A 22,276-nucleotide genomic window follows, 5' to 3' on the forward strand; every position below is an offset into this window, starting at 1 on the left:
CAGGAAAAGGGGAGAGGAAAACAAAGCCAGGTTTCCAGACAGCCGTTTAGAAAGTGCTGGGAAGCTCCAGAGTCTTACAGTGAAACCAGGGATTACAAAATAGAATTTAGTGTTTTAACATGGGGGTACATGGGATATTGTGCCCAGATGTTTTAAAATGGCTGTAATTTCTCTCCTGTAGAAAAACCCAGAGAGCTTGCCTCACCCCCTCCTGGGGCATGGAGTGAGGAGATATGTGAGCCCCTCCCTTCTACTAGAAGGGCGGGGGCTCACAAAAGGGGGGCAGATCCTGGAGCAGGGACCTGAAGCTGCAGCCTAGCTTACCATACCACCAACTGTCACCAGAAGGCGCTTAGGTACAAAGAAATGTATCTAAATGTATCCAAACTCTGAGAACATTTCTTCAGCCTTTTCAAAAAAAACTCCAGGCTTACAATATTGCAGCATTTTGCTAAGCTTCATGGTACCTAAAAAGGCAATAGTTCTGAAAAGGAGAAAATATCTCTTCTCCCATGGTCTGCCTTTTTGTAATTTGAAGGAAGAGTTTCAGCTTTTCAAAGCAGTCATGTAGGTATTGCACCATATAAAACTGAACTAAGATGTGAGCAGTTAGCAACAGATATTGCTCTGTCTCTGACCTCACCGAAGTTGGCACGGTGCAAAGAGGGAACCTCCAGAAGACTTTTGTTTGATGATCTAAGGGCTCTTTGAGGAGTGTACATGTGTAATTTGTTCTAAGCCAAACTGTGTCCTAATTGGTAAGGGTGTTGTAGATTAATGTTAATACTTTGTTATGGATCCGGAAATGTACCGGGAGCCAATTTAGCGTAGACAAAATTGGTGCAAAGTGATCATACTTCCTTTGACCAGTTAGGACACGTGCTGCAGAGTTCTGTAGCAGCTGCAAAGATCTTAAGGTACTGCCTGATAGTTGTTCTAGGAACAAGGAGTTCAAGTAAATGATATCTGAAAATATGTGTGTCTGAAGAACTGCTTTAAAATCGTCTTTATTGAGAAGAAGTTTTAGTTGCTTTAAAATTCTGAGCTTACGATATCCGGATTTGATCAGCGAGTGGATGTGGACCTTCACTGTCAGTCTACTATCAAGTATGACTCCAAGGTCATGGATGTAACTAGAGAAAGGGATCTTATGGGTGACAAATTTGAAAGAAGGGAGCTCTTCAGTCAGGATTTATCTGGTTAAATAGATTATCTCTGTTTTATCAAGGTTTAATGAAAGCCTGATGTGGAAGAGCCATCTCTGCACTTTGCTTAAGTAGCGTTCCAATATTTTGTAAGTTTGGGTTATTGAGCTGTTTAAGCTAATGAAGAATTGATCATCATCTGTATACATGCGAAAACTGAGACCAAGACCAACTAGGTATTTACACAGAGGAGTCAGATATATATTGAAAAAAAGGACCATTAATCCCCCTCCTCGTCTACCAGGTCTAGGCTGCAAAATAACAGAGTAATCTGAAAGAGCAATCTGATTAATTAGTACATTTTTTAAATCTTTTAACCAAGTTTCAGTCAAGCAGAGGGTCTTTTCTCATGAAGCAAATCAGCGATTATAGGGATTTTATTGGACAAGGATTATACATTTAAGTTAAAGAACTGAGGTCATTATACAAGAGGATACAGCAAAAGACTGTTTAGACAATTCAGGAATTACCAGGCATCTCTCCTACAATTCAGCTGTTGACACTGATCCATATCTACCATGTCCAAGGATGGTAGGGATATTCTGTTGTACTGATGTGTTCTCCACTTGAAAGTGTTCCATAAAATAAAAATAGCTGAGAAGTACTACATTAGAGTAAGAAGATATGCTATTATATATGTTTGTCATTCACAACCACAGGGGGCAAAATAGGTGAGTAAACAGCAGGAGGGGCTCCTATTTCAAGGGAAGGAATGTGCTGGATTACAAATCCCAAACCACCAAAATCCACCGATGCAGGTAATATCTGAATCAAAATATCCCAAAACCTGCATCCACCAAAAATCTTAAATAACAATATTATTACATTTTTATCTTTTTTATTTTTTTGTTAAATCTTCTTTAATTAATTTATTATAAAAACAAATATTTATAAGGTGTAAGGTGGTCGTTTCATAAATATGAAAAGGTACCATCCAGGTTAACCCAATCTTTAATTTTAATCATGAATGAACCACCGTCCATCCGTTTGTTTTAAATGTTTTTATCAAAAAACTCCAAATGTTTTAAATATTTTTATCCAAAAGTTCAGAAATTCAAACTTCAAAAATGGGAACAGTTCGCCATTGCAATGATTATTTATTTATTTATTTAACAGTTTTATATACCGAGGTTCAGGAAACAAGAGTTACTAATCACTTTGGTTTGTATAAGATTATAATCTTGTAAAGATTATATCTTTACAAGATTAGAAGACAATATTGTTTCATTGAAAAAATGCTTATTTAAATAAGGCTGTAACACATGCCGACGTGAAAGGAACACTTAGCTGTATGAGCTGAACAGGAGCGTTTGAACCCGACGTGGCCAGGTTTCTAAATGAGTTCTTCTTCAGTGGTCACCGCTCACCAACGAATCATCTCAGTTCTTGTATCTCCTTGTAACCTTTCTCAAAAATGCTTATCCATATATTATTTTGAATCTTGAACCAGCTCACTTGCAAAGTGCTGACCCAAAATGGCGAACCTAAGTTCCCATTCTCGGCTTCCTCTTTATAAGGGATCAAATCATGTGCCCCTCTAATGGCATAACACGGAGTTAACTCCCAAAATGAATTAAGTTAAATCTATAGAATAACCAAATCACAATAATGATGACCAGTCAATCTGGTCATTAAGTCCAACCAGATGTTCAGTTTGTAGTTTGTATATCCAAAATTGTTCTCTGTAGTTAAGCAGAGATGCAATGTCAGCGAACAGAGCCCTGATAGTCACTTTCTCCAAAACCATCCATTTAAGGTCCTCAAAATTGTGTCCTTGTTCAAGAAAAGGCGTAGAGCAGAATGTCGTGGGGCCATGGAAGCACAAGGGCATCTACTCCTTCTGCCCCATGCTCCCTTCTGCGACTGATGAATTGAGCCGCCTTCACATTCAACTGAGTCGCCATCAAATCCAGGCGGGAAACACCCCACCGACGAGTCACAAGCCTCATCGCCTCCTCAGATAGCTCCCACTCTCCGGGGTCTAAACGCTGCCGACTTAAGAAGTCCACCTGCACGTTGTCTATATCGGCTATGTGTGGGACCGCCAATCAGGTGAGATTTCTTTCCACCCAGACCATCAGCTTGTCTGCCTCCAAGGCCACCAGCTGGCTTTTTGTTCCCCCTTGATGATTGATATATGCCACCGTCGTCGCATTGTCAGACAAAATCCTTACCGACTGATGATGAATGAGGGGAAGAAACTTCAGCAAAGCTAGCCGCACTGCCCTGGTATCCAGATGATTGGTGGACCACTGCACTTCCTGCGGCACCCACTGACCTTATGCCGCATGAGACTGGCAAACTGCCCCCCAACTGGAGAGACCGGCGTCTGTTGTCATGATCACCCACTGCGGCACTTCCAGCTCCACTCCCCGACTTAAATTTTCGGGGATCAACCACCAATCCAGGCTGGACTTGGCTGGCTCCTGAAGGGGCAAGGGATTCCCAAACTCTTCTGACTTGGGATCCCAAAGGGAAAGCAATGCCTTTTGTAACGGCCTCATATGAGCAAAGGCCCAAGGAACCAACTCCAGTGTAGATGCCATAGAACCAAGCACCTGCAAGTAGTCCCACACCTTGGGCACCTGCAGGAACAAGATATGACGAACCTGCGACATCAGCTTGTAGATCCGCTCCTGCATGAGGAAGACTTTCCCCATCCGGGTGTCGAAGCACGCCCCTAAAAAATCCAGAACCTGAATGGGAGACAAGTGACTCTTGGCGGGGCTGATGACCCAACCTAGAGAATGAAGGCTCTGCACCACTCTGTCGATCGCTAACCTGCGGAGGTGGTCCGACTTCGCTCGAATCAGCAAATCGTCCAAGTATGGGTGAACCAGGATGCCTTCCCGCCGAAGGGCCGCCGCTACCACTACAATCACCTTCGTAAACGTGTGGGGAGTGGTTGCTAGCCCAAATGGAAGGGCTTGAAACTGATAATGTTTGCCTAGAACCATGAAGCACAGAAACCTCTGATGATCCTTGCAAATTCCAATGTGAAGGTATGCCTCTGTCAAGTCCAGCAAGGCCAGAAACTCTCCTCTGTGTACAGCCACTATCACCGAACACAGAGTCTCCATGCAAAAGTGGGGCACCCGGAGGGCTCTGTTGACCTTTTCCAAGTCCAGGACTGGACAAAACGAGCCTTCCTTCTTGGGGACCACGAAATAAATTGAATACCTCCCGGTCCGGTGCTCGCCTAGTGGAACCAGAATGACCGCCCCCAGATCCTCCAACTATCGAAGGGTTTGAGCTATGATGCGCCGCTTCTGCAGAGATCCGCAGGGAGAGACGATAAACAGATCTCGCAGGGAATGAGCAAAATCTAACGCGTAGCCGTGTTCTATGATGCTTAGATCCCACCGGTCTGATGTTTTTTGACCCACTCCTCGTAGAATAGGGAGAGTGGACCCCCTATCACCGGGACAGAGGAATGGGCCGGCATCCCATTGTGAGGGCTTAGCTCCTGCTGAACCTGTATGGACTCCATCAGCCTTCAGGAAGCCTGGGGCCTTCCTGAAGGCTGATGCTGACAAAAGGACGGTCTGGTTTGATGAAACCAGCGCTGACCACGAAAACGAGACCGCGAAGGCCCAAAAGGCTTTGAAGACTTAGGCCTGTCCTCGGGAAGCTTGCACTCCTTATCTCCTAAAGATTTAATAAGCTGTTCCAAATCATCTCCAAACAGGAGTTTCCCCCGGAAAGGAAGCACCCCTAACTGAGACTTAGAAGAAACATCAGCCGACCAGTTATGGAGGCCACAAAAGCCTCTAAGCAGACACCACCGAGGCCATAGTATGGCACGAAGTACGGAGGAGATCATATAAGGCGGCCCCATATGCTACCACCGCCTCTAGACGATCTACCTGCTTCGGGGAAACTTCCCGGGCACTCAGCAATTGTTGCACCCATCGCAGACTCGCTCGTTGCATCAAACTGCTGCAGACGGCCGCCCTAACACCCAGGGCGGATACCTCAAAAGTTCTTTTCAAGTGAATCTCGGGCTTTCTATCCTGGGGTCCTTAAGGACAGCCACCCCAGCCACTGGAATCGTGGTACGCTTCGTAACTGTGGACACCACTGCGTCTACCTTGGGAATCCTGAGGTGCTCCAAGGAATCTTCCGGGAGCGGATACAATTTATCCAAAGTGTTTCCCACATGCAAGCTCGCCTCCGGAGCATCCCACTTGTGGAAAATGAGCTGCAGCAACATGGGATGAAAAAGAAAAGTCTTAGTCAGAGGGCGAAGGCCTGAAAGGACTAGGTTCATTGAATCCGGAACCAAGGCCGCTGGAGGGGTTTGGATCCCCAGCTTCGAAAGGACATATGGAATCAGCTGTTCCAATTCATCTCTATAAAACAAACGGAGGACATGAGGATCATCACCCTCCACAGGGGCCATCTGCTCCGCATCCCCATCCGCTTGCAAAGTGTCCTCAGCCGTAAAGTCTCTCGCTGGGGCGAGCTCACTAGACCCCTGATGCTCCCCAGATCCTTGATATCTCCAGAGGATCCTGGCGAGGAAGCTTCGCAGGAGGAGGAGCTGGTCTCCCAAGATCCAGATCCGGCTCTCCAGAAGGCATAAGGCTAGCTAAAAAAGCCTTATGCATAATTAAGACAAAATCCACGGAAAAAGAAGGATGGCCCTTTAAGCTCCGCCATAGGGGAGTACAGGGGAGCACAAGAGTAGCTGGCCTCTAGCCCTGAGGGGACCCAGGATTGTGTGGAGAAAGCGCAGGGGGGGAATCCCCTCCCCCTGCCGCGATATCGGGTACAGCATCAAAGGCTCCCAAAATGGTCGCCGTTCCTGCACTCCGTGGGAATGAAGAAGGCCGACTCCCTAGACCATGCGATGGCTTACCCGCACCACGGGGCCTCAGGGCGGTCGTTCCCTTAACGCTATCCTTAGAGCCCGAAGAGCCCTCTCCCCCGGGAATGTACCGGGAGCAGAGGCTCTCGCGGGAGAGCTGCACTGCCGGCTCCCCGCAGGTGACAACATGATGCATGCAGCATTGCTGAGGTGCAGTAGGCAGAGGAAAGCCACTAAAAACCCCTCCGGAGCCCGGGAGACTGTAGTTTGAATTTTTTTTTTTTTTTTACCACAAACACCGTGACTCACGCGGTAGAAGGTCTCACCAGAGGACAAGGGCCTGCCAACTCTGGGCCAAGGGGTGAAGGACCGGTCCACCGGTAAATCCCACCTAGTCACTCACCAGTAACTGCTCTGTGTAAACAGCTGTACGGGAAGGAAAAAACTCCCCCGCAGCCGAGCCTGCAACCAGGGAAGAAGTCCTGCTTACTTCTCCCTGGGAGGCAACGTGTTCACTGCTCTTTTTTTTTTTTTTTTAATTTTTTTTTTTTTTAAGAACTAGCTAAACTACCAGGACCGCAGGTTCTGCCACCTTCATCTGCTGGAGACAGAGAAATACTGAAGGGATCACAGGTGGCACACTGGTATATTAGCAGGTGCCCTTCAAGTTTTTCTCTGTCTCCATCTGCTGGGAGGCAAAACCCAGCAGTCTGGACTGATTCGGGTATGTACAGGGAACAAAACAGATATCAAAATTAAAGATCTCATTATTCATGATCAATACAAAGCAATGTAACTACAAGCATAAGCGAAAATAGATAATTAAAAAGATTGCCTAACAAAAACAAAAGTCACCATTCATGTTAGACAAAAATTATTAAATAAGATGGACCAGCTGAGAAATAGTTGAAAAATCAATGGCTTATCAGCATAAAGCCGTATAGTCAAAGATGAGCCTATAATGGCAAATCATTGTAACAGCAATATGGCACCAGTCACCAACAATAGTTAGGAAATCAGAGGAGACCAAGAGAACAAGCGTCCAAAGTGAAGGTATATGATGAGCTCGAGTGTAGTAGATTAGTCACTGAGCACCAGACTCTGAGCACGGTGAGGCAAATGTTGAAGGTAGGAATTCCAGACTACCATAAATATCCGTCTCCGACGTGGTGTCTCTCGAGAGGCCATACTTTCCATGGTCATCAAGGTGTGTAGTTGGTTTCTCCAGGCCCAAAAGGACAGCGGGTCTGATGAACGCCAAACAGAGAGGATCATTTTCTTGCCTACTAAACTGGCTTTTTGCAAAAACAGATGCAAGCCAGGATCTCTAATGCGAATAGGGGAAACACACCCAAAGAGTAGCCATAGTGGGGACATGGGAAATGCCACCTCAAGTAAGTCCGCCAGGTAGTCTGCCACTCGGCGCCAAAAAAGTCGCACCAGAGGGCAGGACCAAAAAATATGGGATAGCGTTCCAACAGCAGTATTACAGCGGGTGCAGGCGGCTGAGGTCGCTATGGTCAGCTGATGTGCCACCTGGGGGGACACATATGCCCGGAATAAAAATTTAAATTGCAACTCTCGATAATACATGCTACTAGAGATCCTGGAGATGCGCTGAAAACATTCACGTAAAATATAGCTCGTTACCAGACATTCCCCATCTCGATTCCACCGAGCCTCCAACAGAGAATATGTATCTTTGGTGGATATATTTATAGTGAACAGACAAGGAAGGAACCTTGGCTTTCTCAAAGTGAAAATCTTGATCTAAGGCCTGGAAGGCTCGTGGCTGCCTGGAGCTTATGGGCAAAGCATTAATGTAATGGTGCAGCTGCAAATATGGAAAAATAAGGAGAACCCCCAACCCATAAAGATCACGGAAGGTGGCAAAATCCAAAACCTCCCCATCTTTCATCATCAGATGTCCCAGGAATATAATACCCTTAGATTGCCATATTCGAAAGGTACCAGAATGGGTTCTAGGTGAAAAGTCTGCATTCCCCTGTATTGGGAGGAGGTAAGCACAGAAATCAGAGTTTTGCAATAATATGGAAAGCCTCTTCCAAGTTTGCCGAATAGGCTTAATAAGCGCCGACTGTGTTAAAAATGGGGGGGGAGACTGGAGGACTTCGCCTGCAATACAAACTGAGGGGCCCGCGGGTAAGTTAAGGTAGCCTCCGCTACCAGTGGTGCGTGATACGATTTTCCCAAAATCCAATCTCGGAGAATCCGCAAACTGCAAGCCAGGTTATAATGGGCTAAATCTGGAATCCCCAAGCCCCCCTCCCCCCAGCGCATTTTCAACCAAGAAAAGAGGATCCTGGGCTTCCCCTCTCCAAAGAAATCGGCGGAGAGCAACATCTAATTTGACCAGGTCTCGCCGCTTCATCAGTAATGGCAAATTTTGGAACAGGTACAACCATTGCGGGAGAATAGACATTTTAAATAAGTTAATACGTCCCCTAAGAGAAAGGGGCAGGGAGCCCCAATTAGCCAAGGTATCTTGGGTCTTTCAAAGTAACCGGGGAATATTCACCTGGTAGTTCTGTTCCGGGTTTAAGGGGAGGTAAACACCAAGATAGCGGATGTGATCTTCAGCCCATTGAAGAGGAAATTGATCCAGCCAATGGTCTTTCAGATTGTCTGGGAATGCCAGAACAGAGGACTTTGACTCATTTAAGTGCAGCCCTGAAAAAACCCCCAAATTCCATATCGATCGTAGTAGTGGGGGCAATGAGGACTGAGGATCCGTGATGAAAACTAGTAAGTCGTCTGCAAAGGCCACACCCTTAAAAATATTTGGGCTAAACCAGATGCCTCGAATAGCAGGCTTGAGTTGTATCGCCAATAAAAGGGGTTCCAATTGTAAAATAAACAATAACGGGGATAAGGGGCAGCCCTGCCGAGTACCCCTGGTCACGAAAAAAGGCTCAGATTGGGCCCCGTTTACCGTTACGACCGCTTGCGGCGACTGATAAAGTGGACAGCCCTTGTAAAAATAAAAAACCTTTGAAACCCATCTTATGTAAGATAGAAAAAAGGTAGGGCCACTCTACTCTATCAAAGGCCTTTTCTGCATCAAAACTTATAGCCAGGTATGGGCATGACGTTTGTTGACACATAGTCATAGCTGTCAACACTCTGCGGATATTAGCTAAAGCATAATGGTGGTGCACAAAGCCTACTTGATGGTCTCCAACAAGAGTGGGAAGGATAAGATCGAGGCTGTCCGTCAAACTTTTAGCTAACAGTTTGTGGTCATAGTTTAGTAAAGATATTGGGCGATAGGACTCAGCTAGTAACGGATCTTTACCTGCCTTAGGTATGAGGGTAATATGAGCCATATTCGTATGATTTGGGAAAGCACCCCGGGCTATAAGGTCAGTGAATGCGGACGCCAAGGGACGGGAAATGAAATCCGCGAGTAGCTTAAAAAACTCAGCTGTGTAGCCATCGGGCCCAGGGGCCTTAAAGCATTTAGATTGCTGAATAGCGAGCCGAACCTCTTCTTCCGCAGTGGGTTTATTGAGGCCGTCCAGCTGAGCTTTAGTTAAACATGGAAGGGAAATTTGATCACAAAAGTCATCACAAGCGGTGGCACTCCACCCTGCCGTTGTATATAAAGAAGAAAAAGCTCCCGAAAATGATGTAAAATAGAAGGAGTATCTTTCAGCACTCGACCCGAGGCTGTATGTAAGGCCGCAATAAAGCGACACGAGGGGTTGGATCTAATGAGATTTGACATTAATTTCCCGGCCTTATTGCTATACTGATAAAAATGGAATTGATAATAGAGGTGACTTTTTTTAGCCCGTTGATGAACGAGAGAATTTAAAGCATGTTGTTGGGACAAATACATGGTGCGGACTTCCTTTGTTCCTGAAAAGGCCAGTTGGTGCCTGGTCTTCCTCATCTGGGTATTAAGTGTCAAAATGCGGCTACTGAGGACTTTCTGGCGATGACCAATATATGACACCACCTGTATATGTTTTTGCAGTATACCAAAAGAGAATAGGTTGAGAATCATGGACTTGATTTAAAGATGCATAGTCTGCCCACTTCTATCGTACAAAGGCCTGAAATATTTCATCAGAGGCCAGATAATATGGGTATCGCCAAAATTTTTTTGGAGCCGAGGTATCTATAAACCGAAAATCTACCCACACCGAGGCGTGATCTGAAACCACAATATTACCTATACCAGCATCCTGAACCCAAGGGAAAGCGTGTGAGCTAACAAGAAAGTAATCTAACCGCGTGAAGGAAGAATGTGCCCATGATACATTGTAAAGTCCCGTTCTGTCGGATGGAGTGTGCGCCACACATCTAATAAGTGCAGAGTGTTTTCCAGCAGGGTCGGACCTTTACCCATACCCGTTTCCCGGTGGTGATCATGGGACGCATCCAATTGATCATCAGTTAAATATGGGAGTAAATGAGTAAAAAGTCCTCTGAAGAAACGGGGATCATAAGTATTTGGTGCATATATGTTGCACAGCACCACTTTGTGGCAATATAATTCAGTAACTAGAATGAGAAAACGACCCTGAGGGTACCGTATTTCTTGTAAATTTTTCAATGGAAGTTGCTTATCAATCAAAAGTGCGACCCCTGCCGACTTGGAGGAGGCCGAGGCATACCTTACTTCTCTCACCCACGAGCGACGGAGCTTCTCATGCTCAGCATCTGTAAGATGGGTTTCCTGTAAAAAGGCCACTGCTGTGGATTTTTTCTTCAACTGTGTAAGCACTTTAGAGCGCTTGATGGGGGAGTTTAACCCGCATACATTCCAGGACACAAAGCGAATGGAATTACTCATGGCCACCCACCAGAATATGTCTAGAAAGTTCTGTGAGGACCCTCCCAGCTAAGGACCCCACCCAAGCAGCCCACCGTCCAGGCAGCCCAGGCCATTCAAAGGAGATATGCAATAGGCTCAGTCTCTGAATCTGCCAGGTGTGAACTATCTGCGTTTCCGCTTGTCTCATTTGGCCCCACGAGCCGCACCAACCTTCCCCGAACCCCTATCCCCTCTACTATGAATCCTTCCCCGGCCCCCCTCCCCCTACCTCATTAGTCTCCCCAACCCCACTGATTAACCACCCAAGCCAGAGAGCCCCCGACCGAGAGGCTCAAAGATCACGTATGACATGACCAGGTCCCACTCCCTTAAGTCATTTTATCCATACAGCACAATACCAAATGTGATCCCCAGAAGGGCTGTTCTAAGGAATCTTCTCCAGCGGATCAGAACTTAGTTCGGAGGCCCACCAGATGCAGCCTGGGCCCTCCCTCAGTAATCACCAAAGGAAGCATTAGGTATAGGCATCATCTGGCACAATGTGTAGCCCACAAACCTGGGAGCACGCGCAATAAGGCCCCTTTAAGAAAATGAAAAACAGAATACAGCTATGAACAATCTCTTTCAGATAGTAGAAAGACTAGGGGGCACTCCATGAAGTTAGCATGGGGCACATTTAAAACTAATCGAAGAAAGTTCTTTTTTACTCAACGCACAATTAAACTCTGGAATTTGTTGCCAGAGGATGTGGTTAGTGCAGTTAGTATAGCTGTGTTTAAAAAAGGTTTGGATACGTTCTTGGAGGAGAAGTCCATTATCTGCTATTAAGTTCACTTAGAGAATAGCCACTGCCATTAGCAATGGTAACATGGAAAAGACTTAGTTTTTGGGTACTTGCCAGGTTCTTATGGCCTGGATTGGCCACTGTTGGAAACAGGATGCTGGGCTTGATGGACCCTTGGTCTGACCCAGTATGGCATTTTCTTATGTTCTTAATCATAATTATTGCAGCAAGGGGACTATGCCAGTTCCCACCACCTGGAGGGATTATGGCTAAAAAAAAAACGAGAGACCCCGAAAAAGCCCTGATTAAGGGCTCAACACAGACCAGAACTAGTAAATATCAGGTAGCCGGGTGAAATACATCACAAAAAAAAAAAGAACATTGTGGTGGATGGAAGTCCGTGGCCGAGTCTCAGAGAAGAGAGAGAGAGAAAAAACCTCACAAATCAGAGAGGGTCACAGGTTGGACAGTCTAAAGAGATAGTTCTGATCCACCCATGACCCACAAGTCCAGCCTCAGACTCCCGCGATCGTGATCGCCACGCCTTCGGCGAAAAGCTCCACAAAAGAAAGTACCTCAGCAGGAAACCATGTGGGAGGAACAGGAAGGCTAAATATAAAAAAGGCTTCCTGCGTTATATGTAAATTGCATAAAACAGAGATCGAAGGGCAAATGCGTCGACCAACATCACTTTTCCAGCTTATCCAAAAACACTTGGGCTTTCTCTGGATTCTCAAAAAAATAGACTTTTTCAGCGTGCCAGATCCTTAGACGGGCTGGGAACAGCAGAGAAAACTTAATCCCCCGATTGTGCAAGGTAGTGCAAAGGGGGGAAAAACCCCTGCGGGCTTCAGAAACTGATGCAGAAAAGTCTTGAAAAACTCTAATAGAGTGTCTCTTATACGATAGTGGTGATTTATTTCAGGTAGCTCACCAGATCTCCATCTTATGGGCCGAGATAAGAATCTTAGTGATAACTAAGCGTGGGCGCCCCGAAGATGCATTTTTAGCCCCGAGTCTATGGGCCCTTTCAATCACCAGCTTCTCCTGGAGATGAGGCAGGGACAGAACGTCAGGAAGCCATTCAGTTAAAACAGAGCAGAGAGCTTTATCTTCAACTTCCTCTGGAAAGCCCATAAACCGGAGGTTGTCCCTCCTAGTTCTGTTTTCTAAGTCCTCCACTTTATTATGAAGAGCCTGCAGTTGTTTATTGTGGGCTGTCATGCTTGCAGCATGTACATTTGCGCCATCTTCGAGCAGAGAAATCCAATTCTCTGCCTGTTCCAACTTAGGCTGTAACGCAGCCAGGGTTTCCCGTACCTCCCCAAGCTGAGAGTTTATTTGCATCCACTTTTCATCTAAAGCCTCCCGAATCGCATCTTTAATCTCCGCGATCGTTATAGCAGAGAGGGAGGGGGAGGAGTCCCTATCGGTAGCGGCCGCCATTTTGGGATCTGTTGTTCTCGATTTCTCTTTGTCTTTTTTCCCACTCTTTGTAGTCATCACGGAAGAAATTTTGCTCTGGGATCGAGCTGCAGACATAAATCTTTGCCACCCGAGGGATCAGAGCTGAAAAAGATATGTGAACATGCTGAGATGGATCGCGGTGGTCGGAGTGGGCGCCTGGAGCCAGAGAGGTGCACGTCCTCTTAGCTCAACATATCACGTGATCTCCAGAACCATAAGTAATGTGGAAACTTATCTTAGAAAGTGGCCCCAACTCTAGAGTATCGAGTAACTGTCTTTACCAGGGGACACTGTTTTCTCTTGACCAAGAGTGAGGTGCTATCTTGAAACGACACAGTGTGGATGAGCAGCTTATACAGAGGCTCCTCAACTACAGTGTCAAAATAAAAAATGTATAATCTCCAAAAACGTTAAATGTCTACTGTGCCTAATGGACTGAATGAGGGACTAGATTGGGCTTCACTTATTTTATTTTTGTGGACATTTAACTGTTTTGGACATTATGCATTTTTTAATTTGCCTTTGAAGTTAGTAATATCATTTGGTGATCATTTTACCACTTGACATAAAGACTAATCATGGGGATAGTACAACTGTTAGCTGATTGGCTGGCTTTTCATTCTCATTCTCATTGGTTCTTATTGCAGTTGAGGAGCCTCTATATAAGCTAATCATACATACTCTGACATTTCAAGCTACACCTTCACAGTACTCCCAGGGATGTATCTTGGTCAAGAGAAAGCAGCTTCCCCTGATGAAGACATGCATGGTGATTTTTGTTTTCATTGAGTGATCTTTTTAATTATTATCTATTATTCAACATCCATTTTGAACATCTTACAATTGCATGAGGGACACCACAAAGCCACTGGCTTGCTTCTCTGACATGATGAGAAAAATTGATGATGCAAAATGAAACAAAATCCTGACAAAAAATGAGCATGCTGGAGCTGCTGAGAAGCTTCAGGATGAAAGAATGAGATTCTGGGGACCCATCTAATATAAAAAATGAAACACTTAAAAATTGCCTAAAAACTGTTGAAAATATAGTGGATCCAAGAGAACCATTAAAACATATCCATTGTACCATTTAGGGGGTAATTTTGTGACAGTTCATCTAAATTTGAAATCAAATAGATGCATAAGTTGCACCAATTTTTTAAGCACATTTTCACATGCAATTCGCTTTGAAAATTATACCACAAAATCTAGTCACACACCAGATAAATTGCTTGCATTTTTTCTTCTAGGAAATTTACTAGCATACTTTTGAAAATGCTAAAGTATGCATAGGGACCATCATTGTTTGATTTTATTGATCTTTATTTTTCCTGGGAATTTATCAGGGTTTATGACAAGTACAAAAACTGGAGAAAATCAGATGAAATAAAATGATTCTTTATTTTCCCAGGTAAGTAGTGGAGTTGATTTTGATGGGCAGAAGCCAAGACAAGAGAACAATAAAGGAAAATTGGCTCTTACCTGCTAATTTTCGTTCCTGTAGTACCATGGATCAGTCCAGACCATGGGTTATGTCACCAATCCAGCAGAGGGAGGCAGAGAAAACATTCTAATGACTCTGACGTGTACCCTGGAGCACCACCTGCAGTCAATCAGTATTGAGCAGTATCAAAGCAGAAATTTAACTACTAACATATTAACTATCTATCTAAATAGGAGAACGAATTTCCAACTCACAAGTCCTAAATGGAAACAGAATCCCCCCAAAAAATCTTGGGAATAAACAAGAAAATATTAAGAAAAATAGACAGCAAGAAAGGCGGTTTAATCACCCAAACAGTGAACGAGCGGATTCTCCGAAAAAACAAATATAATAAACAGACATAAAGGGTGGGCGTCTGGACTGATCCATGGTACTACAGGAACAAAAATTAGCAGGTAAGAGCCAATTTTCCTTTCCCTATACGTACCTGGATCAGTCCAGACCCTGGGATGTACCAGAGCTGATTCAATTAGGGTGGGACCCAGAGAGTCCCGCTCGGAGAACACTCTCTCCGAAGGCTGCCGAACTTGGAGCGTGAACATCCAAGCGGTAATGACGAGCAAAAGTATGCAACAACTTCCAAGTCGCTGCTTTACAAATCTCCTGAGGAGAAATTAACTGACATTCTGCCCAAGAGGTAGCCTGTGACCTAGTAGAATGAGCTCTCAATCCTTCAGGAAGGTCACAACGAGCTAGAAGATAAGCTGAACAAATTGTCCCTTTTAACCAACGAGCAATCGTAGCCTTCGAAACCTTATGACCTTTGCGAGGGCCACTCCACAAAACAAACAAATGATCAGACAATCAAAAATTGTTTGTAACTTCAAGATAACGCAACAGAGCTCGTCGTACATCCAATTTTTTAAGATCCCTAGAAGAAGGATCCAAACGATCTAAAGACGGAAAAGCCGGAAGCTCTATGGACTGATTTAAATGGAAAGAAGATACTACCTTAGGTAAAAAAGATGGTTCAGTCCGTAATGAAATTCCTGTATCAGAAATTCTAAGAAAAAGCTCTCTGCAAGAAAAGGCCTGCAACTCTGAAATTCTACGAGCTGAAGAAATGGCCACAAGAAACACCACCTTCAATGTGAGATCCTTCAAAGTCGCATGATTGAGGGATTCAAAGGGAGCCGAACACAGAGCCCTAAGAACCAAATTCAAACTCCAAGCAGGACAAGGATTCCGAAATGGAGGACGTAGATGTTGCGCACCTTTGAGAAAACGCGCTACATCCGGATGCGCAGCCAAGGATAATCCCTGAACCTTACCATGAAAACATCCAAGCGCTGCTACTTGTACCCGTAAGGAACTACAGGACAAACCCTTGGCTAAACTGTCTTGTAAAAAAGATAAAATATCAGATACCGAAGAGTGAACTGGATCTACTTGATGCTCATTACACCAAGATTCAAAAACCTTCCACACCCTTGCATAAGCCAAAGATGTAGAAGGTTTTCTAGAACGCAATAAAGTAGTCACTACAGCATCTGAATAACCTTTATTCTTTAACAGACGCCTCTCAAAAGCCATGCCGCTAGAGAGAAGCGTTCAACCTCTTCCAAACAAACCAGACCCTGAGACAGAAAGCAGGGAAGATCTCGAAATCCAAGGGGACCGTCCAGTGCTATTCTGACCAGGTCTGCGAACCACGGACAGCGTGGCCACTTCGGAGCCACTGAGACAACGTCGACTTGTTGAACTTCTATCCGACGCAGAACCTTGCCGATTAGAGGCCAGGGAGGGAATACGTAGAGAAGAACATCCCTTGGCCAAGGAATTACCAGAGCATCTACTCCTTCCGCTCCTCTTTCCCTCCTGCGGCTGAAGAACCGAGGGGCTTTGGCATTCTGAAATGTGGCCATGAGATCCATTGCCGGAGTGGACCATCTGTTGCATATCATTTGATAGGCTTCCTCGCACAGTTCCTACTTGCCTGGGTCGAGATGATGCTGCTGAGAAAGTCGGCTTGAATGTTGACCACCCCGGCAATGTGTGAGGCTGCGATGCTGAGCAGATGTTGCTCTGCCCAGGCGATCAGCTGTTGTGCTTCCTGAGCTACCAGGAAGCTTCGGGTTCCTCCCTGACAGTTGATGTACGCTACTGTGGTCGCATTGTCAGAAAAAACCCGAACCGACTTCCTGCAAAGGAGAGGTTGAAGAGCAATTAAGGCTAAACGAACTGCTCTGGTCTCTAAAAGATTGATCGACCACTGCACTTCCTCTTCGGATCACTGACCCTCAACAGATGTATTCTGACATACCGCTCCCCAGCCTGAAAGACTGGCGTCGGTAGTGACCACAGTCCATTCCGGAATCTCTAGTGGTACACCTCGTTGCAGATTCGTTGTCTGTAACCACCAATCTAGGCTGGAACGAGTCATCTCTGTAAGAGGAAGGGGAAGGTGGTATAGTTCCGAAACCGGATTCCAGCGTGAAAGCAATGCAGACTGAAGTGGTCTCATGTGCGCAAAGGCCCAGGGAACCAACTCCAGAGTAGAGGTCATTGAACCTAAAACTATCAAGTAATCCCGCACACAAGGAATAGGAATAGACTGTAAGTCTCGAATTTGTGATTGAATCTTGAGAATCTCCAGAAGGAACACTATCCCTTGACAAGTGTCGAACCGTGCACCCAAAAACTCCAGAGATTGTGAAGGTAATAGGTGACTCTTGTCTTTGTTGATCACCCAGCCTAGAGACTGCAAAAAGCTGATTACCCTGTTGATTGTATAATAACAAAGAGATTCAGACTTCACTCGAATCAACCAGTCGTCCAGGTACGGATGTACCAACAGGCCCTCCTTCCTGAGTTAAGCGGCCACCACAACCATTATTTTGGTAAATGTTCTGGGAGCTGTGGCTAATACGAACGGGAGAGCCCTGAATTGATAATGTTGCCCTAGAATGCAAAAACTGAGAAACTTCTGATGATCGGATCGAATGCAGATATGAAGATAAGCTTTGGTGAGGTCGAGAGATGCTAGAAATTCTCCTCTGTGAACCAAAGCTATGACAGACCGAAGAGTCTCCATCCAGAACTTTGGAATCCTTAGACCACGGTTGACCCTCTTGAGATCGAGAATGGGATGAAAGGTTCCTCCCGTTTTGGGAACGACGAAGAAAATTGAATAACGACCTTTCCGATGTTCTGATGTTGGAACTGGAACTATAGCTCCTAGGTCGCTTAAACGCTGTAGCGAGTCTTGGATTATGAGACACTTTTGTAGGGAAGAACACGGTGAAATTAGGAACAGGTGGTGAAGTCGCTGAACAAAATCTAAAGCGTAACCTTGATTTATCACTGATAGAACCCATTGATCCGACGTACATCTGGCCCACTCTCCCTAAAACAGAGACAGCCTGCCCCCTATGATGGGAACCGGAGAAAGGACCAGCCTTATCTCATTGGACAGACTTTGTGCCTCCTGAGACTTGGGAAGTTCCAGGTCTACCAAAGCGGCAGCCACGAAAGGACTGAGACCAATTCTGTTGCCTACCTGAAGACTGTTTAGCTGGAGGAGCCGGACGAGAAGAACGAAATCTTCTGTTAGACCGAAAACGAGAGCGAGATGAAAAAGAGCTTCTAGGCCTAGGACGGTCCTCTGGCAATTTGTGAATCTTATTTTCCCCTAGGGACAAAATTAAATCTTCCAATTCCTTACCAAATAATAATTTTCCCTTAAAGGGTAAAGCCCCTAATTGAGCTTTGGAGGATGCGTCTGCAGAGCAATTCCTCAACCAGAGAAGTCTGCGAGCCGATACAGAAGCAACGATAGAGCGAGCCGAAGTCCTAATTAGATCATATAAAGCATCTGCACTATAAGCAACTGTAGTTTCCAGTCTACCAGCCTGAGCAACTTCTTCTTCAGAGAGGGAAGAATTGTTTTGTAAAGCCTGGACCCATCTTAGTCCAGCTCGCAAAGCCAAGCTACTACACATGGCCGCCCGCACACCAAGAGCAGAAACCTAAAAAATTCGCTTAAGCTGAACCTCCAGCTTACGATCTTTGAGATCTTTAAGAGCCGTAGCCCCAATTACTGGAATAGTTGTTTTCTTAGTGATGGCTGAAACAGCAGCATCCACCTTAGGAAATTTTAAAATTTCCAAAGCTTCCTCAGGTAATGGATACAATTGTTCCATGGCTCGTGCTACCTTAAGCCCCAACTCAGGAGTATCCCACTCCTGGTACATAAGGTCAGTGAGAGAAAGATGAAAAGAATATATGTCGTGGGACCTCTAAGGCCAAGCAACACTGGGTCAACGTCACCCATCCGAGAATCCTTTACTGGAACCTCGAGACCCAATTCCAGTAAAATAGCTGGAATTAAGGGACTAAGTTCCTCTCTTCTAACAGGTGGACTACTTTGGGGTCATCCCAATCCGCAACATGAGGGTCTGAACTAATACTCAAAGCAGGGTCTTCATTCAAATCCCCTTCCGGCAAGGACTTGTCTGGGATAGGTAAAGAGCCATGCTCAGAATCATCTGAAAAAGAAAAAATTGTCTGGTCTGGACCCTGACGAAGGGGACGCTTTGGAGCTGACCCCACTCCCAAATCCATGGGACTAGCCCTTTTTGAGGAACGTGGCCTTAACCTCTGTTCAGATGAGAGACTCTTATGTCTCTTATGAAATTTCTTAGATTTGTAAGCTTTGCGAAGAAAACGAAGAAAATCCCCTGAAAAGGCAGAAGAAGAGAAAGAAGAATCTGAAATCTCCTCCAGGCTTTCAGCCGATAAATATGGCCCTGTTTCGCGTGGCTTGTCCCCCCCAGGGACCGCCGGCTGCGGCGACAGCGGAGGCGGGTCAGAAGCACCCTGAATAGCTTGTTGTGTCACTACCCTCAAAGTAGACAGGAGTGCCTCAGTTCCCGCACTGCAGCTAAAAGAGTCCGGGGCAGGAGAGCAGCTGGGCCGAGGTTTTGGGGCCGCGCGAAGTGGCAGAGTCCCTTTTTTTTTTTTTTTTTTAAATCAGCAAACTTGATGAGCCTTCCCCCCCGGGGAGACAGGATGAACAGAGACTCTCCCTGGAGAGACGCGCATCTCCACAAGCGCGGCAGGCCGCGCCTCGCGGCATTATAAAGAAAAAAACGGCGCAAAATAAAAAGTATGAAATAAACTAAAAAACTAAAAGAAACCCCGGCGAAAAACAAAGGCACGGGCCCACCGAACACCAAAAGGTAAGTAAACAACAATTCAGCTGTCAAGAATTATTTTTATTTATTTATTTTTTTACCTGACCGAAACGCCACGGCCCCCAGGAGCTGCTCCAAGTAGGGTGAGTGAGCCAGGCCCCCTGGTATCACCCTTGCCAGGAGTGGTTGCTGGGTACAAAACCTCCCCATCTCCGGCAGCCTCAAAAACCAGGAGGGATTGTCCTCCCAGGACCTGGCAACCTTCCGGGAGGCAGTGAAATGGCTGTGAAGAAAAAATAAAACCTTTTTTTTTTTTTAATAACTTAAATGAAAAGAACAGGCTCTCTTCAAAAGAAAAAGAAAGCCTGCAAACAATGAACTCCTAAACTACCTGACTAAAAAATAACAAACTACCACAGACTGCAGGGGTTAGGGACATCCACCTCTGCTGGGAGACAGAGAAATACTGATTGACTGCAGGTGGTGCTCCAGGGTATACGTCAGAGTCATTGGAATGTTTTCTCTGCCTCCCTCTGCTGGATTGGTGACATAACCCAGGGTCTGGACTGATCCAGGTACGTACAGAGAATAGCAGATTCTCTCATCCACCCACTCAGTAGCACTCCCATTTCTAGCCCCATTATCTGCCAAGCATGTCCCTCTCTTCCCCCACCAGCAACAGCATTCATCCTTAATGGGTAGCTCCAGGCTTCTGTCTCCTTCAGCAGAATTCTTACTGAAGCTCCCATGCTCTGCAGCACTGCACTTCTGCTTTAGTGTAGGGCCAGGGACCCTACTTGGAAGTGCTTCTGATGGACACGGCCTGCTACAAATGCATTTACAGCATCAAACAGGCGTTTTGGCTCCTTGATAGGTCAGGAGATGGCACTTAAAACACAGCATGGGTGGTACTAGAGGATGAAAGCTTTCACTGATGGGGAGTAGAACTTGCAACACAACATGCGCTTTGGCCCACACTGGATTCCAGCAATGGCAGAAGGTCTTGAATTGCTCATCTGCAGCTTGGGAGCAGCTTTTTAATCAGCCTAAAATTAGGGTGAATATCAGTTAAACAGCTTGTCACTTTTGGAAAATTCTGGCAATTTATGGGTGAAAATCAGTTTAAACTGAAAACATAGGACCTTAAATGTGATTGTAAATGCAAACCTCTCTCCCAACTCCACCCCTGGGAATGCCTCCACTCAGACTGAGTAAACTTATGCGCATACAATACATGCACAAGTAAGTATACCAGCATATTTGACAGTTAAGACAATTTCTGTGGATAAAAAACCTTTACCTGCAGAAATCCCTTTGAAAACTACCTTCCCTATAATAAAAATATTCAATTGTGTCACTATTTCCAAATTTTTACTTTATGTATAGTTGGTATGTCATGATATATAACAGGTTCTGCTCTAACACATTCATAAATACCATTCATAAGATACTTATCCAGGTTTATAATTTGGTTACCTCTCTTTCTCTTTCATTCTTAGACAGTTGCATCTGCTTTAACATCTGAGTTCTTTGTTCCATCACAAGTGTCTTCTCATAGGTGAATGCGGCGATATCATTCTCAAGCTACAAGAAAAACATCAGTAAAAAGTTACATTCTAACAACTAAAATCAAAGTTGATGGTAGATAATACTTTAAAATCGTCTGCTCAGTGTGCTGCAGCAGTCAAAAAAGCAAATAGAATGTTAAGAATTATTAGGAAGGGAATGATTAATAGAACGGAAAATGTCATAATGCCTCTGTATCGCTCCATGGTGAGACCACACCTTGAATACTGTGTACAAATCTGGTCGCCGCATCTAAAAAAAGATATAGTTGGGATGGAGAAGGTACAGAGAAGGGCAACCAAAATGATAAAGGGGATGGAACAGCTCCCCTATGAGGAAAGGCTGAAAAGGTTAGGGCTGTTCAGCTTGGAGAAGAGACAGCTGAGGGGGGATATGATAGAGGTCTTTAAGATCATGAGAGGTCTTGAATGAGTAGATGTGACTCGGTTATTTACACTTTCGAATAATAGAAGGACTAGGAGGCATTCCATGAAGTTAGCAAGTAGCACATTTAAGACTAATTGGAGAAAACTCTTTTTCACTCAACGCACAATAAAGCTCTGGAATTTGTTGCCAGAGGATGTGGTTAGTGCAGTTAGTGTAGCTGGGTTCAAAAAAGGATTGGATAAGTTCTTGGAGGAGAAGTTCATTAATGGCTATTAATCAATTTTACTTGGGGAATAGCCACTGCTATTAATTGCATCAGTAGCATGGGATCTTCTTAGTGTTTGGGTAATTGCCAGGTTCTTGTGGCCTGGTTTTGGCCTCTGTTGGAAACAGGATGCTGGGCTTGATGGACCCTTGGTCTGACCCAGCATGGCAATTTCTTATGTTCTTATGTAGAGAATAATATCATAAAGCGAAATAATTGGTTAAAATGATACATTAGTTTCAGCACTGACAAATGCAAAAGTCACTCACACAGGAAAACTATCCAAACTTCCCATAAATGTCAATATTTTAAAATCCAGAAGATGGATAATTTATCCCTCTAAATTAGC

The 22,276-nt window shown here is 45.0% G+C and overlaps 1 protein-coding gene across 3 annotated transcripts in view; it reads right to left on the minus strand.

Annotated features, from left to right (window-relative positions):
• Window positions 1-22,276, minus strand: part of SLC12A7 (solute carrier family 12 member 7) — a 485,337-nt gene that overhangs the window by 123,837 nt on the left and 339,224 nt on the right. For all 3 annotated transcript variants that reach the window (XM_029589924.1, XM_029589923.1, XM_029589925.1), the window contains one exon: window positions 21,186-21,293. In XM_029589924.1, coding sequence (XP_029445784.1) covers window positions 21,186-21,293 — 108 coding nt within the window. The remainder of the gene's footprint in view (window positions 1-21,185; window positions 21,294-22,276) is intronic.

This window comes from Rhinatrema bivittatum, chromosome 2, assembly GCF_901001135.1.
Source record: "Rhinatrema bivittatum chromosome 2, aRhiBiv1.1, whole genome shotgun sequence".
Classification (NCBI taxonomy): domain Eukaryota; kingdom Metazoa; phylum Chordata; class Amphibia; order Gymnophiona; family Rhinatrematidae; genus Rhinatrema; species Rhinatrema bivittatum.